The sequence below is a fragment of the Oryza glaberrima genome, chromosome 6 (genome assembly GCF_000147395.1).
Source record: "Oryza glaberrima chromosome 6, OglaRS2, whole genome shotgun sequence".
Classification (NCBI taxonomy): domain Eukaryota; kingdom Viridiplantae; phylum Streptophyta; class Magnoliopsida; order Poales; family Poaceae; genus Oryza; species Oryza glaberrima.
The window spans coordinates 1,688,096-1,705,946 of record NC_068331.1 but is presented as its reverse complement, the minus strand read 5'-3'; the positions used below and the strand labels follow the sequence as shown (position 1 = coordinate 1,705,946).

The following is a 17,851-nucleotide window of genomic DNA, read 5'->3' as shown; positions in this document are numbered from 1 at the left end:
CAATTCAACACGGGACAACACTAATTGTTTTTCAGCTAGCGGAAATTTAGGCCCTCTTCGATTCACTGAAAAATTATAAGAATTTCGTTTCTATAGGAATTTTCTTATATGGATTTTAAAATCAGATGAATGAATACTATGGAATCCTACAGAATATCTCATTCCATACAAGTTTTAAAGTAAATTTAACATGAGGTATTATCTCTAGAAAGCTTTCCGTCGAGTCTTTATGTCTACTCAAATTTATATGTTTTTTATGTGGTTAAATCAGACGAACATTCTTATGTTTTTTATGTGTTCTACAATCATTTATTTTACACTTGAATTACTGTTAGAATCCTGTGTTTTTTTATATGCTTTTCCATTATTGCGATTCAAAATATGTCATTAAACTATAAAAGTCGTTTAGAATTGATGCTGATGTTCTTTTTTTGTTATAATTTATTTTTCAGCATTGTTTTTGTAAGTTGTGAGTCGTGACCATAGCAGCTACACTACATGGCATCACACTCAACTGAAACAGGACAAAACTAAAGCAGACGACACTCCAAATACCACCGCCGTTCCTGCATCCATTTTGAACGGACAAATTTCAGGCTGCATCTGCAATTCCGCACCCATCCACTACTCCCTGGAAAAAAGAAAAGAAAACCTTTTCTGCTCTGAAACTCGTGTGAAGCTTGTGTCTTCCAAGCAAAGTGTGAAGCATAGCGATTCGAATTTTTTTGAACCCAAATTCGGTTCAAAAATTAAATATAAATCACAGCAATCAAGGAACAGCACGGATCTCGATGCGCACACTGGACGCCGAGTGAGATACGCTACGCCCTGCGGATGGACGGACGCCTGTACTGTATGTAGTAGTAGAATGGAACCCGACAAGAGCTGCTCTCTCACAACATCGGATACCCACGCGCGGTTTCCGAGGCACACGCCAAAGTACGGTTTTGCCCCCCGCGAATAACTGCACGGGCCTCTGGTTTTTTCCTTACGGAGCGAAGGGTAGAATCGGGAACAGAAAAATATTTGTTGCGCTCCGGGGCGAAACGAGGCGACGACTCGCCGATTACGTGCGCGTGGGACCCACCCAAAAGGCTCACAGCGCTCTCGCAACATTTGCAGATGACACCCTGAAAAATTCTCCAATCCCCTCCATGTTCAACCTTACGCTTTTTTAGTACGGGGAGGTGAATGTGATGAAGTGCAGGGGGTGATTTGTAAATGCTGCCGGGGTCAAATCCGGCACTGGCCCGATTTATTCCGGTTCCGACCCCGCATTTCAAATTTCCTCCTCCGCCTCCTCCTCGTCGTCTCCGGCCACCGTTAAATACCTCGCCGCCGACCACCACCACCGCGGCGGCCCTGACCCCACCCCGCGAGCCCTAGCCATGGACGGCGACGACGAGGATATGCGCGACGTCTCGTCCACGTCGTCCTCCTCCTGCGGCGGAGGGGAGGGCGCGGGGTTCGAGGAGGGGATGGGGGAGGGGGTGATGGTGATGGAGGTGAGGTGGTTCGAGGTGGACCTGGAGTACGAGTTCGACGCGCCCAGGTGGTTCGACCTCGCCGTGGAGGAGTCGCCGGTGGAGGCGGCGGCGGCGCAGCTGTGGTTCGCCTCCGCGCCCAGCTACCCGCCCTCTCGTGCGTGCCCATCCATCCCTACACCTCTTAATTTATTGTGATGTTTATCTGCATGGCGGGGATGATTCGGGAAGGGGGGTTGGGTCCTTGGGGATGGGATTTAGTTCGATCGATCGATTCGCGGTTGAAATCGTCGATTTAGTATGTGCGCCATTGGTGGGATTTCTATTATGCAGTGTGTTCTCCCATGCATTATTGATCCGAGAAAGGAGGTTTGGGAGTCCCTAATTTCGAAGTGCTTCTAGGGGCAGCATGCACATGAATTTTCTGAAATACTCCCAACATTTTCAGACCAGCATGATTCAATAGAGTGTGAAATGGTTGAGTGTCATCAATTCGGTTCAGCATTGATCACTTAGATGGATGAGGGATGCATTTAACAGAGATTTTCCTGTTTGTAATTGTGTAATTTGGCCTCGATGTTAAAGTTTGATTGTCAACCGCAATGAGTCCATTTTCCTGATAATAAATGAAGAAGAAAAAGCTATGCTGTTCTCAAGGAAAACTGATGTTCTTGAGATGTTAATGGTAGAGAAGGCACCCACAGGTATCCAGGCCCATAGCAAAAAGGAATGTATGATGTAGCAAGGCAATGGCCATTGGCCTTTTAGGTTTCTTTCATGAGCATCCACAACTAAGAGACATCTTGGAACATGTGACTGCAACAAACAGACTTTGGTTAGTTGCAACTAATTTGGTGTATTCACCCTAAAACTTTGACAACTAATGCTAGATATAAATTGTAAGCTGGTAGAGTTATGTTTGTTAGTATATACTTTTCTGGTATTTCTGGTCTTCTGGAATTGATTAAATTTACATGTGTTACAAACCCAAAATGATATGGGAGGTGAAAGTGAAATATCATCCTTGGTTGTATGCATCAATTTTTGGACAAAACTACGATGGATAGTTCATTGTTTTACTACTCAAGCCTTTTCTATTATTATTAATATGTAAGTACAAATATTTTTTTGGTTGTTGCTGTAGTTTTAATGTTTAGCTCATGACAAAGATAGAACTATCATATTACGTGACAGGGAAACTTATGGTTACAACACTAGCAAGGTAGCATAAAAAACAGTAATAAGAAGTGGATAAAATATGTACTACTACTATAATGACACTTGTTTGATTATTTGACCTGTATGAATTATGGAAACGTTAGATGTTATTTTTACAATTTAACTCGCTATTGAACTGTCATTACATTAATTTTTCCTTTTTAATTGGTTATTGCCCTTTGTTGTCAACTTAATATGACTGAAATTTTCTCTGTTGTTTCTGCAGCCTTAATTGCCAAGATGTTGGCTGAAGATCTTGGGTTGCAAAGTTTAAGAAGCACTGTGGATATAGATGCAGCACATTGCTCTAAATCCTCTCATGAATGTTCCAATGGTGCTGAACAAACGATCCATCGGCCACATATACCAAATGAAGGTCCCTATAAGCCCAAAGTTTTCTCCATTATGTTTTTTCCTATTGCATTTCTTACCGTATTTGAGCATTTCATTTAGCCTGTTATGCTTTGATCTTTTACCCAGCTTCTTTTATGTAAAATAGGAAGGATACCTTGCCATCAAGTTTCAGCGAACGAGCGAAAACATGGCGTTCGAACTATTGGAAAAGGAACTATCCCAAAGGGGTCTACACTGATGAAGCCTACAGCCAGTCAATTAGCCAGGCAAAACAGACAAATTGAAGTGAAGAACTCCACACGGTATGTAAATGTTATGCCTTATGCTAATTCATATTCTTTAGCTGTCCTAGGGTTGGTACATACAAAATTTGGAGTATTATTCTCTGTTGGATGATTTTATAACAATTTTCTGATTTTGAAGAGATGCATTTACCCTGCCATACTTGCAGTTCCATGAACATGTGTTTCTTGTTGGTTTACTCACCTGCCATTCTTGATGAATTAACCATCCACTAGCATTGATCTTAACCGTTTATGTCAGTATATGCTTGTGTAGCCATCACGTTTTTCTCTTTCACTTCATTATTTCCGGACTTTCACCGCCTTTCCTTTTGTTTTAGATTTGCACTGCAAGGATTTTTCAATACATTTAAAGCAAATGCTGTCTTCATGTTTCTGAACTTATGTACCAATTTGCTTTACTATCAGGAGTAAAAAGTCGGTTGGGGTGAGAAGTGATAGAAGTACCATGAGCTCCAATGACTGCACCTACCAAGCTGCTAAAAGGCAGAGACTAGAAAGAGGGCATCTCAACAAGGTATTTTGCTGTTTTTTATTTTCTGGGGGGTATGACCACCCCAAATTATCTGGTGAAGTTGTTTCTTAACTGTAAAACACAGTGAAGTTTGTCGGTACAGTTTTAACTTGAAATACCACATAATTTTGGTAGGGCATTTACCTTTAGTTTTGAGACTGCATATTAGAAACTAGATTATATTTGTCTGGATTAATCGAGAATACTTATTGACTACAGTCATGGTTCTCATGGCAACTGACAATGGCAGCTAATTTTTTCTGTTAGCATCGCCAAAGTAATAGCCACAAAACCATTTATACTGTTTTTTCACTACAGAGTGATCAGTGCCTATTTGATATTGATTTGTTGCATAACTAGTCACTGAAGCTTCTTTACTTATTGCACAGGTTGTTTCAACTAATCAACCTGAGTTGATCCATAAGAATCATGCAAAGGTCAAGACACCTCAAACTTTTACTTCTCTCTCATTTCCTAGAAATATTTCAGCTGTTCCATTTCAATTCTATAGAAAAAATTAGAAAATTATTTGGACTTTTTATACTATAGTTTTTCTTAAAGTGTTTGACATCCTCCTGCAACTAGCCAATCATAGCTGTTATACTATGCATTAACAATTAGGGATGCAAGCGGGCCGACCCGCAAGTTCACTTATAGGTCAAATAAATGATAATTCATGGGTTTTCGCGTCGTGGTCCAGTTTGCCGCATCTAGATATGCAAGTGGATCGATCCATAAATCCATTTATAGGTCAAATTAATAGGTAACCCGCTGGTCAAACCCGCGGGTTACGTACTAATTTTGCCTATAAGCGGGTTCGCGGACAAGCCCACTTGCACCCCTATTAACAATCTCTAATATAGAATATACCTTTTATGATACAAAACATGCTCATCGTGCAAGTTTATACATGATTTCTCTGAGGCTGTGCCTCAAATTTTGCTTGACGATGCTTTCTCATGGTTGACACAGAATGTTATGACTAGTAGCTCTGATCATGCCATTGCTGTACCAAAATTAAAGATTACAATTCCCAGAGAACCTGAATTGGCAACAAAGCTAAGAGCAGAGAGGTCAAGGATACTCAGAGCAGTGTAAAGTCATTTTCTCTCGCTCTCCTGTTTGCCTGAACGTCAAGTACTTCTAGGCAGCTCATGTCTTTTTCTTGAAATTTCAGGCCAACTAATTCAAAGCAGCTAAACAAACAGGCGGCACAATCCATTTCTATGACACAAGCGTCATCGATTAGAAAGGTGGATTACATTACTGTTGGGTGTTTGCAGTTTGTTCTGGTTGTCTTCACTAACTATTAAAAAATAAAGTAGGTTACTCACACTTACATACATGAGCGAACCCTGCCAGACAATATGTATGACTCATTCTATGGTTTTCAATTTTTGGAGGATGGCAATACTCAGTTTGTTTGATAGAGTTCCCTAATCTCAAAGAATTTTAGAAGACGGTGGCACCTGTGAGGCCACAGAAATATTCATAGCAGAGATGTACATGTCAAGATCTCAAGAGAATGTTGCTTTTTTAATGTATAATAGCACAGCGTCTTGGTGGCTGATAGTGTAACTGTAACTGTGACAGTTCAGAAATGGTTTCATTTATGTTTTGTCCAAAGAAACAAATAATTTGTAGAAATATTTAGAAAAAAAACATTCAGTTCAATCAGTGAAAGTCATACACAGTTTTTAAATCATCTTTTCCAATTTATTATGTGCCCTTGTACACTATTCTGGATCTAATTGCATGGTTGAAGCTGTTCTGTTTACTGCTATTTTCTGCCCTCAAAGTTGAATCATTGTCCTGTACTAGGACAGGCACCTCTACATTTAGATGGTTAACTTTTAATTTGCACTATATAATCTTTATTCTCTGTGAATAGGTTGAAACGACTTATCATATACACACTATCCATGCCTACTAAAAACTTGGTTCTCTGGCAGGTTGTGCAACCTTCTGGGCGCAATGATCATCAGCATGCAAGTGTTCCACATCGCGGTATTGGGTCAAATGTGCCAGTGTGTACTGCTAATCGTCCAAGGCATCTTGACAAGTAAGGCTTGTTTTTTATATACCTCTTCACTTCTAGTCCCATTACTATTTACATAATATCCATCCTATTCGGCAGTACAAAGGAAAGTAAAATATACCTCCTACTATTCTCTTGTAAGTATTTCCTGTAATTTTCTAGTTTTGGTCAGGACAGGTTTCTTCGTGGAACCAAATAATGCAATAGTAAAGACTGTTATGCTTTTGATTCTACCCAGTACCTATGATTTTCCCAAGGTAGTGAAACTTCAGAATGATGTGATCTTCTGTAAATAGAGCTGAACTTGTGGCTATTTTCTGTGCTCTGTTAACAGCATTTGCAAAACGCCGGATGAGTGCAGAGATGACCTGTTTAAATTTAAAGCTCGACCAGTGGATAAAAAGGTTGGTGCTGTGGATGGATCTTCTATGCTTGCTTTGAATCTTTTAGTTCATACTGCTCTGGACCTGTTTATCTTTGAAGTTTGAACCCTAGTTTCCAATGGCCTGGATAGCGCCTAGTTGTATTGATTGATATACCTGTTGCAATTTCATGTTCTGGGTGTCAGTGGCCCTACTTTTATAATACAGATAGGAATTAATTGTTGAATATGCAGTTGCTTAAGAAACAACCCTACAGACAGAATATAGGAAAGTTCTAGTTTCACATATTTGATTAACTGCAAATGCAGCCATTGAATCTTACATTTTCTTTGCCTTGGAACAGATACTAGGAAGCAAAGGAGATATTGGTGTATTTCAAAATGCCAAAAGGAGCACAACAGTTCCTAAGGTTCTCTCTTTCTCTGTGTGTGTGTGTGTGTTGTGGTTTGTTATAAATTCCTCACTCATATTTCTTGCTTGAAAATCCTAGGAATTTAAGTTGTCAACTGGTAGGAAGGGTAAGCAGGCTCCATTATCTGAACTCTTCAACAAGGTACGTACTGATAGAACAGAAACTGATTGCCCTTACTCCTTAGATTATTTGCTCTGATGTTTACTCGTATTATTTTTGAAGCTCACTTTAACTACTGAAGCACGCCGTGCTTTAGATCACCGGACTGCTGATCTTCCAAATTATATTACCACCAAGGTTCTTTCCTTGTTTCAATTTAGCTTGTTTTTACTCCCTTGCGCCTTTAAACAAAGTAACTAAAATATCACTCCTAATCTAATGCAAGGACTGCAAAGAGAACATGATTGGTAACATGCAAAGCTAGCTATGGTAGGTAAGTAATATTTCACTGCCATACGGGGCATTTATCATGTCGCTTCTCAAGTTAGAAACAAGTGCATCACACCCTTCCACATTTTACCATTTTTCAGATCCCGTCAGTCAAGACATACAAAACATAGGAATTCTTCTCTTTGACAATTCCTGGTTCAGATTCCTTTTCTCCACCTGAACAAAGGTAAACGTTAACTCCTAATATTTCAGGTTTCATGATTCGCAATTTCGCACAGTGCATCATGTCATTTCACACCCTGGCAACTTTCCATTATTTTTCAGCAATACATTTGGGTATTTTCACGACACTGATACTTGGGGTGAACTACTGCATTGACATTGCTCTCTACTACCATGTAGGCTAAGCGTCTGTTTTGGACAGTAGGATCTCGACTTCATTTGAGTTTTGACAAAGATGGAGCGATACATTATTTTGACTTGAAGGCACCGACCAAGGCACCGTCCCGGCCATCCCCGGCAACCTCCCGTCTCCGCTGCCGTGCAGCTGAACATAATTCCGTACCTGCTCGCGGCCATGGCGGAGATCGATTTGTACAGAGAAACTAACCCTGACGCCGGTGTGTACTCCAGATCTGTAACTTGTTGCCAATCATCATCCAGCAAAGTTGCTTGCTTGCTTCTCTCTCCTTGCATTGTTCAAATTACTGGGAAAACAATGTTAGCCAGGAACCATGGAGATATAGTCACAGAGATACTAACTCCATGGGACCCGTAGCTCTGAATTCTGATGCTGGTCGGGCAAAGACGGGCATACAGGCTTGTCCAACCAGAAAAATACTGTGGCATGGTCAGGGTGAGCACCTGATGGCTGATGACCTGACCTACATAGAGTAGATGCCATGGCAGTGGTGTCACGGTGTACGTGTGAGCCAAACTGTACATGTCAAACAAGTGTAGCCATCATACTGGAGTAGCATGGGATCAGAACGGCTCAGGCATCTCATCTCAACAAAAGTTAGCTGCTGCTGCTGCTGTTGCTGTGGCTGCGTGTTGGCACGTCGCGTCGACCGGGGCCAGGCCGGCTAAAGCATGGAAGGGACATTTGCTCGCAGATCTGCCATTGACTAGCAGACGATGATGCACGGAATGGTCAGGACGCCCTGGCCGTGGAGGACACTAGGACGGCTTGCGTTTTGACGCCCCAATAGGAGTTCACAGTCCAGTCCAGTTTCTGCTAGAACCTGTGACAGATTCAACATCATTTGACGAAAACCAATCAAAAACCACGGAATTTCGAGGTTCCAACGCAGGACGAAAGTAGATTCCGGGTGAAATGTCGAATGGTTTTTGAGAATTCAAATTTGAAATGGTTAAATTCAAATGAAATTTATTCAAAATTTGCAGAAAAATGCAATCTCGTTGGGGGCTGGGATCCAGCACTCAATCCAAAAGGTGAACCCTAGTCCTAGCCGAGAAGATTGCTACTGCTAGGAAGGGTTAACGTCTCGACGAATTTCTAACATCTTTTGAGCTGGCTCGAAATGTGCATATCGAATGGTTTTGTTCAAAATTTTCTGAAATTCATTCAAAATTAATGGAAAATTGATGTCTTGAAGGGGCTCGGGAATTCGCTAGCCAATCAAGATCATAAACCCTTAGCCTAGGAAACAAGTAAAAGGACAAGGAATTGGATTACTGTTCTTTCAATGCAAAAGTTAACAGTGACATGCCTAGGAGTGGATACAGGCAGCAGCTATGAATATCATTCAACAGTAAGAGCAGCCAGCCAGCTACACTCCATGTCTGATGAACAGACAGAGCAACGAGCCAACGAAGCAGGACATAAATACTAGGCATGGAGATTCAGAGTTTCAGAGGCAGCAGCAGCAGCAGCAGCAAACAGACGTACACTAACAGCACAGCAAGAGTGAGGCAGAGCAACTAATAAATACCGTCAAAAAAAGGGCATTTACATTAGCACAATCCTGTCGATGCAGGAATGCATGGTTTCAATTCAATGCGGCGTCGTCACACACCCCAGGATCCAAGAACTGATGGCCTCCCTCTGCCTCTCTGATCAAAATATATTACATCATAAAGACGGCGACTTCATGGCGCTCACGAGACATCTCTGAACCTGACACTGATCTACTCACTCTCTCTTGAATACCATGAACAACACTAGTATGTCACTGCAAATTCCTAGGGACAATCTTTGGGCAATCCTAGATCAACACCAAGAAGAAGAAGAAAGAGTCAAGAACAATGGCATTAACATCATCATCATGGTCATCTAACTTCAGATCCTACATCTAGCTACTATTTCCTGCACTGTGCTACTATCCTTTTAGCATCTTGGGGAGGAGAAAAATTTTGGAGGTTTGGAGAAGATCACATTGTGTGCTTGGATATGACCTCGCCGAACCTGACGAACCACTGCTCGTCGGAGGAGCTGTTGTCGCCGATGTCGGTCACGTCGTGCCCTCGCATGTCGGCCGCCGTCGTCGTCGACGCCAGCAACCGGGAGTAGTCCACCGTCTTGGGCGTTGTCATGGCGGAGGCCGGCAGCAGTGAGAGCAGCACCCTTGCAACCTCGTGCATGGTCGGCCGGTCTGAAGGGTGCCTCTTGGTGCACAGAAGGGCGAGCTGGAAGGCCTTCCTGACCAGTCCCATGTCCGTGCACGTCACTGACACCTCCGAGTCCACTGCCTCCATGACTGTGTTGTCATCAGCTTTGGAGAGTATCTGAACATTGACACAAGATCTTGTCATACAAATCATCCATTGGATCATGCTAGAAAAGTTCTAGAATTGGTGATAATTTTGCACAATGTGATGAGAGGATGGAGTGGAACTGTGGAAGTGGGGTGGCTTACCAATTGATGCAAGTTCGATTCGTTGTCGACGGCCTTCTTCCCTGTGAGCAATTCCAGAAGGACGATGCCGAAGCTGTACACATCAGATTTCTCATTGAGCCTGGAAGTCCTGGCATACTCCGGATCAATGTAGCCGATGGTTCCTAGCACATAAGTGGAGGCATGGGACTTGGCAGAGGGGACACATTTGGCTATGCCGAAATCTGAGAGGTGCGCTTCGAAGTTCTCGTCGAGCAGGATGTTGGAGGACTTGACATCTCTGTGGATTATGCGAGGGTTGCAGTCATGGTGGAGATAGGCCAGCCCTTGTGCAGCTCCGACCGCGATCCTCAGTCTTGTGTCCCAGTTGAGCTTCACTTTCTTTGATGGACCTGAAAAGGATCATATATAGATCATAAGGGAGATGCATAATGATAACAAATTATCCATGAGCCAAAGGTTTCAAGTCCTAACCGTGGAGAAGATCCCACAAGGAACCATTTTCCATGTAATCATAGAAGAGCAAGTTTCCATGTGGAGATAGCGAGAAGCCATGGAGGCTAACAAGATTCCTGTGCCGTATGCTGCCAATTGTCTCTAGTTCTGTTTCAAACTCTCGGAGGCTATGGTTATACTGACTGTAAAGCCGCTTGACAGCAATGGCCTTGCCGCTCTTGAGTTCACATTTGTAGACAGTGCTTGAGGCGCCATAGCCAATGATGTATTTCTCGCTCAAATTCTCTGTCAGCCTCATGATGTCCTCGTAAGTATGGATAGCCATGTCCATCTGGAGAACAACTAGCTTTGGAGGTCCTGAATATGATTAAGAAAAGGTTAAGATGAATTCCATTATGCCAGCATACTTGCTGTTAATTTCATCGACGACAACTGGAGGGGTGAGATATAGCGCACACACACCTTGCACTGGCTTATCGGATCCTTTGACAAGTGGCTGTGGTTGATTTGTTTTATATATAGCCAACAGCAGAACGCAGAGCAATATGATAAAGCCTAAGATAATGCAAGCAATTGCTGTCTTTGAAATATTAACTGCAATAGAAATTAAGTGAACATGTGTTTAGCAGAAAAGCAAATGGAGTGAAAAGCTACAAGGGGTTAGCTTCTTGTCTGATACCTCTTTGTCCATGAGAGTGTCCACAGCTGGAATCTTGGCAGTAAACATGCAGTAATGGATTACCCAAGAAGCTGCATTTATGATTTATGTACTGGTTGCAATCAGAAATTAGAAGATACTAATAGAAGGATAACAGAGATTGTGCATGGTGCCATCTTATACCTTTCCATTGGGAATTTCGAGAAGTTCTTTGCCATCGGGACATGTCCAGATAAATTGTTGTATGACAAATTCCTGAAATGCACTTAAGGATAAATAATCCTGCCCAAGTTATCACCAGTATACAATGCTACAGAGCAGAGCTTGCACACAAAACTTACAGGTTATTTAAGCTGAAGCAGTTGGCCAATTGAGCAGGGATCTCCCCAACCAAATTGTTGTTGTTAAGAATCCTGCATGATAACACCATAGCTCAGTAAAATATTTAGGTGATTTTCGATCTCACACGCATAATATGAATTTATGATGATATACAACTCACAGGCTATCAAGGTTTTGAAGTTGTCCAAGTTCCTCGGGCAGACTACCAGATAAGTTGTTGTTGGACATATCACTGAGAATTTAAATTTTGGTTCAGCTGAATCATGATGATAGGATGGCTTCAAACAGATAATAGTTAGTTACATGTGTTTCAAGGGAACACACTTACATTACTTGGACGCTTCTCAAGTTTCCAAACTCAGCAGGAACTGGCCCATCAAGATGGTTCTTACTCAAATTCCTGCAGTCAAAGCATAACCATTTAGGCATCAAGTAATAATGGCCATATGAAATAAGTTATGGTTTTTTCATTAAAAACAGTATGGTTTCTAGGAGGTTGGTCCGCAACATACAGTTCAAGAAGGTGCTCTAGATCACCAATGGTAGCAGGAACTGGTCCAGAGAATTCATTGTAGGAAAGATCCCTGTTCAAAAAATAATAATAAAGGAACATCATTTAGCGCCCACAGGTCTTGTAACACCAGGTAAATAATTATAGCTAAAGTTTCTACTTACAATGTGTCCAAGTTGATGATGTGACCAAGCTCAGAAGGAATATTGCCTTTGAAATTGTTTGAAGATAGGTTCCTGTATTTTTTAAATGTATTTTTAAGCAAGAAAAACATTAGGTGAAATACAATAATTTCGCCGAGTGAATTAAATGATTACTGTAAGCATAATGCAACAGATACAATTACTCACAAGTAAGTCAGACTCTCCAACTTCTGGAAACCAGCAGGAATAGAACCATTTAGCTTATTGCCATAAACATTGCTGAGAGGCAAAAAAAAAACATGTTTAATCATGTGGAGTAAAAAATGCCCTGTTAACTTATAAGTTGACTTAGTACCGGCTAACTTACAATTTGTTTAGAGCAGTGCAAGAACTGATGTTTGCAGGAATAGGACCTTGAAGATTGTTGTTGGCAAGATTTCTGCATGCAAAATTTGGTCAACAATTGCACAGAATAAAATAAAGCATACTACGTAACTCATAGACATGATAAAATTTCTTACAGTTCAAAAAGCTCTTCAAGTTTGCCAAGCTCTGCTGGAATTGTGCCCACCAATTCATTATCATTCAGTTGTCTGCATGGAAAAATTTCTGAACATCTTATAGTGTTCCACACCAACTGGAGCACAACAATATCTGCATACCATATAATCACTTACAGGTAGCTAAGTTTACTCATGTTCCCAAGCTCCGGCGGTATGACTCCAGTAAGTTTGTTCCCATGTAAATATCTGAAGGAAAAGGTGACAGTAGGTGTTAGAGAAGAGAAGAAAGCAATCTCAGTGAAAAAGAAAGTCTGACTGATGATACTAACAGTTTGCCAGTATAGGATAGATTGCCCAGTATAGAAGGAATGGGCCCTACCAGCTCGTTCTCACTCAGGTCTCTGAGAATAAAAAAAATGAATATAAGAATTCATTATCCAATATTACAGAAACTACTGAATTTCAGTCAAAAAAAAATATTACAGAAACTACTAAAACCTATGGATTGAAATGTCGTGCTCTACTCACAGAACAGCAAGAGCTTGCATGAGGCCAATCACATCTGGAATTTTCCCAGTCAGTCTATTTCCTTGAAGTGACCTATGAACATGAATAGAAATGGTTCAACATAAAGGCTGTAAGTAAAGCATCTATATGCATAAGAGTGAAACAGCAGATTACATGTTAGAGGATTTGCAATAACTCAGGAACACTTACAGTGTGGCTACTTGAAGAAAGCCTATGTTGTAAGGTATTTCTCCAGAGATTTGGTTATACGAAATGTCCCTGCAATACAAATAAGAAACTCGCATTATGGTGTCTGAAACTCATGAACACTGAAATATTACTGAAATCTTAGCAAGAACATACAGAATCTCAAAGCTGGTGCAGTTCCCTATGCTCTCTGGAATGGTCCCTGTGAGATTGTTTCCCCTTACATCACTGCAGATTAAGAACAGTAACCACTGTCAACAAGGCCAAGTTGCACAATATGCAGCAACATCTCCAAAGGGAGAGGAGATGACTTACAAGTACCACAGGCCAGTCAGTTGGCACATGTCAGGTGACAAAGTTCCAGTCAGTGAGTTACCCCTCAAACCTCTGAAGATTAAGAGAAGCAAAGTGTTAATGCCTGAAAAATACCTTCTTATACTACCAGCTAAAACAGTTAGACAATTTTCTTTTATAGGATTCTTACAGGTATTGCAGAACTTCATTCCAGTATATGAGCCTTGGGATATCGCCTGTAAGCTGGTTCTGTGCCAGGTCCCTATTCCAAGATAATTAAGGAAGGATTTTATCAGTAAGTAAGAACTAGTAGTACTTAAGATGCAAAAAATGACACAGCAAGCCATGTTTCCCGTGGCACGCACATTATAACACAAAAACAGTTAAACAAGTAGAAGTCAGATCACCCAGTTTGTCCAAGAACCCCAAAGAAGTAAATAGTCACGGATAGAGTAAGGTACTAAGAGGCTCACAATGTCTTGAGATTTGGAATTTGGGACAATGTGGAAGGGATGGGTCCCGTGAGCTGGTTGTTCTTCAAAATCCTGCATCAATAAATGAGAGAGAAAAAATGTTACCACTACAACCCAAGCATCGCAAAACCATGAAAAAAACTACTACTACTCCAACAAGATGTTCAGTATCATAATCTGGATTCTAGAACAAGATGTTCCAAAACTTAATGTAAATCAATTAGTCTCTGATGTCTCAGTATTAGCCTGAACTTTCCAAAGAAGGGAGAGGAAGTGCCCATATCTCAACAGCTATAGGCCATAGCTCTTGCTAAAGAAAAGGTAGGAAAAGATTAAAAAAAAAGTAGAGCTTACAGCTCCTCAAGCTGCTTGAGCTTGGAGATGGAGAAGGGGATGTCTCCATACAGCAAGTTGCCAGACAAATCCCTGCATGGCAAGAATCAAAAGAGCCCAATTAAAAAATTAGCTAGAACACCCTGTTACAAAAAGTAACAGAATAAAAGAAGACTTAGATTAGGTGAAGTACAAATATTTTAAGGAGATGCAGTCCCCAATCTCATCTGGGATTTGGCCAGTGAGCTTGTTCCCCTTGAGATCACTGCAGAGAGGCAAATCATTAGAGCACAAATAAACTAATCAGCGAGCAAATCCACAGGCTTAAAGTAAAATAGTAAAGAACTGTGTCACATCATGGCATGAGGGGTCAAATCAGGTGAAGTGTGCAGGATTATAAAAAGAAAATACAGGCTAGTCAAATGCACAAAAACTCAGGTAGATGCAAAGCAAGGGGAAATAGTACTCTCTACTCATATCCGTACTCACACGAACTGTAGATTCTTGAGCTCTCCGATGGCCGGCGAGATCTCACCTCCTAGGTTTAGATTTGACAAGTTCCTGTTTTTCACACAGAGAAACACTCTCATCACAAAAATCCTTTTTAGCATAACAAACAAGATAGCCTCACTAATATCCAAAGACCTACGCAAGATAACAAGAAAACCCGTTTCTTTTCCATTAGATATATACGATAACAACAAGATTATCAAGAAGAAACATTCACAGCAATCTAGGCACAAATAGACCAACCAAGAAAAGGTTTTTATTCAGAAAAAAAAGGGAGGCAAGAATAGAACAGAACAGCTGAACTATTTGCTCCTCCTGATCAGAATGCCAGAGCGAGCACGGCAAGAGAGAAAAATCACATGAAGCACAGAATGCACGCTGGAAAAAGAAAAGAAAAGAAAAAACCAACAGCCACCACAAGAGAAGATTGCAAGAACAAGAACGCAACCACCCGCGCCGCCGCGCGCCATGTCAGCCCAGGAAAGAACACCGAGCTTCGCAGGGAGGAGGACGTACAGGGCGAGGACGGCGAAGGAGGCGTTGTCGCAGGTGACGCCGCGCCACGCGCAGTGGTCGGCGCCGCCGTCCCAGTCGACGAGCGCGTTGGCCGCGTTCCCGAAACCGGCCTTCACGCCCATCAGCGCCTTCCCCTCCCCATCTCCCCCTCCTCCTCCTCCGGAGGCCGCCTCCGCCATCGCCACACCAACAACCACCACCACCCACCACCACAGCCACGGCGCCCTCGCCGCCGCCATTGATCCAAGAACCACCACCACCTAGCTTATTCCCTCTCAAGCCGCTCCTCCTCCCCCCTTTCAGGGCACTCGCACTCGTGTCACTAGTGCATCGACCCTGGCCGAGTTACCACCACCACCACGACCACCATGGCTCTCTCTCTTTCTCTGAGCTCTGATCGATCGATGGGGGGGGAGCAATGGTGTTTTGTGGGGGTGGTGCCGATAGCGACGTGACTGTTGTTGCTTTCGGGAGGCAGCCGCTGCACTGCACTGCACCGCAGCACGCAGCAGCAACCAAGAGAGAGAAAGAGGAGAGAGAAGAGAGAGAGAGGGGCTCACTGTGTGGGTGTCTGAGCTGAGCTGAGCTGAGCTGGTGCCATGGTGGTGGTGGCAGGAGAGAGAAAGAGGAGGAGGAGGAAGGCTGACAAAGTGGGGCCCACCTCGTCAGTGAGTGGGCCCGGTGGGTAGGGGGGTACGTGTAGGCGTAGGGGCCCGTGGCTTCCAGTTTTTTTCAAAAAATCTCTCTACCACGGTTGGCTGGCTGCTTGATGAGTCGATGACATGTGGGCCTGGGTCAGCTTGGGCGATCACATGTCAGTGGGTGTGGCCCACATGTCAGCGTATCGGTGGACGAGGGGGTTTAAGCTAGGCGGGTTTAGAGGAGGCGCGCGAAAAATTAAACGCGATTTGGTTTGGTTGGGGGGGGGCTCGGGATCCTCTGCGGCCGTAACTCTGTGAGCGGCTGCCAGGTGGGCCCCACCGGGGCCATCTCGTGTAGTACAATTTTATTTTCAATTAATTAATCTTGTAGTACAAGACGGAATGTGTGGCGCCGTTGGTGATGACTGGTGAGTGATGGCCATGACCAGCCGTGCACCGTACGGCCTGTCGTCTAAACCATCGTCAAGAGCTGATCAAGAGATGAAGAGAGAAAGATAATGAAGGCAATGAGGAGTGTAGCAGATGATACTAACATGGATGGATGTTTTTGTACTGTTTGATTGCCAATTAATTTCTGGCTAGCTAAACCAATCAATAGTATGAATCGTGGTAGGTGGTGGTCTCGGTAGACCAGATGTCCCTGGAGTAGGGTTTGCTCAATTGTACACTTGCATGCATCCCACATGAGCTAGCTGATTGACATATGCACCTTTGAGATTATTCCTATTAATTCGTGAAGATGGAGGTGAGATATAAATATGGGTAAACTAAAATACTATGGCTGTGTTTAGTTCCTTTTCAATTTTTTTTTATGTATACGGAACACATTTAAAATATTAAACGTAGACTAATAACAAAATAAATTACAGATTCCGCTTGTAAACTGCGAGATAAATCTATTAAGCCTAATTAATCCACCATTAGCAATATTTACTGTAGCACAATATTGTCAAACCATGGTGTAATTAGGTTCAAAAGATTCGTCTCGCGATTTACATGCAAACTGTGTAATTGGTTTTTTCCACATTTAATGCTCCATGCATGTGTCCAAACATTTAATGTGATAGAATTTTTGGAAGTTTGAGGGAACTAAACACAACCTATACATGCAAATTAACTCGGCTATTGCGGGTGTTTTTCAAATTTTCATATAATATTTAATCCATTCCTATAGTTAACATGATCATCCATCAGCATTCATTTATAGAGATGACCTCTGAATCTCGTGTACATAAAACCCAAAAAGGTAAAAATATTTAAAATTGCCCACCCAACTTACCCTGAAAAGGGGAAAAAAACACTTGGGCTTTCTTTGGAACAAAGGGAAAATGTGAAGGATTTTTAGAGGATTTAAATTCTTAGGATAAACTTCCTATGATGAACTCATTCAAAACAAAGGATATATATGTCTGAAAATTCCTCTGGAAAACCCATGGAATGAGCTAGTTCATAGAAATTTTGGAAGAAAACAAAACATGAGGTTGTACATCACAGTTCTCTCTTATTGTGTCTATAATTTCTCTGTTTTTTCTGCATATCGTCTAAATGACTATATTAGAGTATTCCTACATTTCTAATTCCCATAGGAATTCTTAATATAAGACATTGTAATTCTATGTAGTGGCAGAGCCACCTCTCGGGCAGGTCGGGTAACCGCCCAGGATTCGCTGTTGCTGTCTCTACCATCGATGGCCATCGACACCTATAAAAATTAATCCATCACTAGAAAACACTATTAGTCATCCGGACTTGACACTCCGCCACTGATCCTGTGCCCTCTATT

The 17,851-nt window shown here is 42.1% G+C and overlaps 2 protein-coding genes across 3 annotated transcripts; one reads left to right on the top strand and one right to left on the bottom strand.

Annotated features, from left to right (window-relative positions):
* Positions 1-1,259: 1,259 nt before the first annotated feature.
* Positions 1,260-7,778, top strand: LOC127777284 (protein TPX2-like). 2 transcript variants are annotated; one of them, XM_052303859.1, is made up of 15 exons: positions 1,260-1,641; positions 2,929-3,078; positions 3,202-3,358; positions 3,767-3,875; positions 4,262-4,309; positions 4,845-4,966; positions 5,050-5,125; positions 5,825-5,934; positions 6,245-6,314; positions 6,637-6,702; positions 6,784-6,846; positions 6,928-7,002; positions 7,091-7,134; positions 7,236-7,321; positions 7,498-7,778. In XM_052303859.1, exons 1-13 carry the CDS (start codon positions 1,389-1,391, stop codon positions 7,127-7,129), a joined length of 1,338 nt encoding a protein of 445 aa, XP_052159819.1. In that variant the 5' UTR covers positions 1,260-1,388; the 3' UTR covers positions 7,130-7,134; positions 7,236-7,321; positions 7,498-7,778. The 2 variants fall into 2 exon arrangements, with proteins under 2 accessions (XP_052159819.1, XP_052159818.1); XM_052303858.1 differs by having other exon boundaries at positions 1,261-1,641; positions 7,091-7,138.
* A 1,248-nt stretch (positions 7,779-9,026) lies between these two features.
* On the bottom strand, positions 9,027-15,972 carry LOC127777281 (LRR receptor-like serine/threonine-protein kinase SIK1). The gene is made up of 26 exons (XM_052303854.1): positions 15,407-15,972; positions 14,870-14,941; positions 14,574-14,645; positions 14,402-14,473; positions 14,048-14,119; positions 13,765-13,836; positions 13,596-13,667; positions 13,437-13,508; positions 13,284-13,352; positions 13,095-13,166; positions 12,896-12,967; positions 12,741-12,812; positions 12,585-12,656; positions 12,431-12,502; positions 12,271-12,342; positions 12,085-12,156; positions 11,922-11,993; positions 11,738-11,809; positions 11,570-11,641; positions 11,409-11,480; positions 11,251-11,322; positions 11,089-11,159; positions 10,872-11,003; positions 10,428-10,766; positions 9,975-10,345; positions 9,027-9,843 (listed from the first exon to the last, which is right to left on the bottom strand). The coding sequence occupies exons 1-26, from the start codon at positions 15,643-15,645 to the stop codon at positions 9,490-9,492; spliced, it is 2,943 nt and encodes a 980-aa protein (XP_052159814.1). The 5' UTR covers positions 15,646-15,972; the 3' UTR covers positions 9,027-9,489.
* Between the last annotated feature and the right edge of the window lie 1,879 nt (positions 15,973-17,851).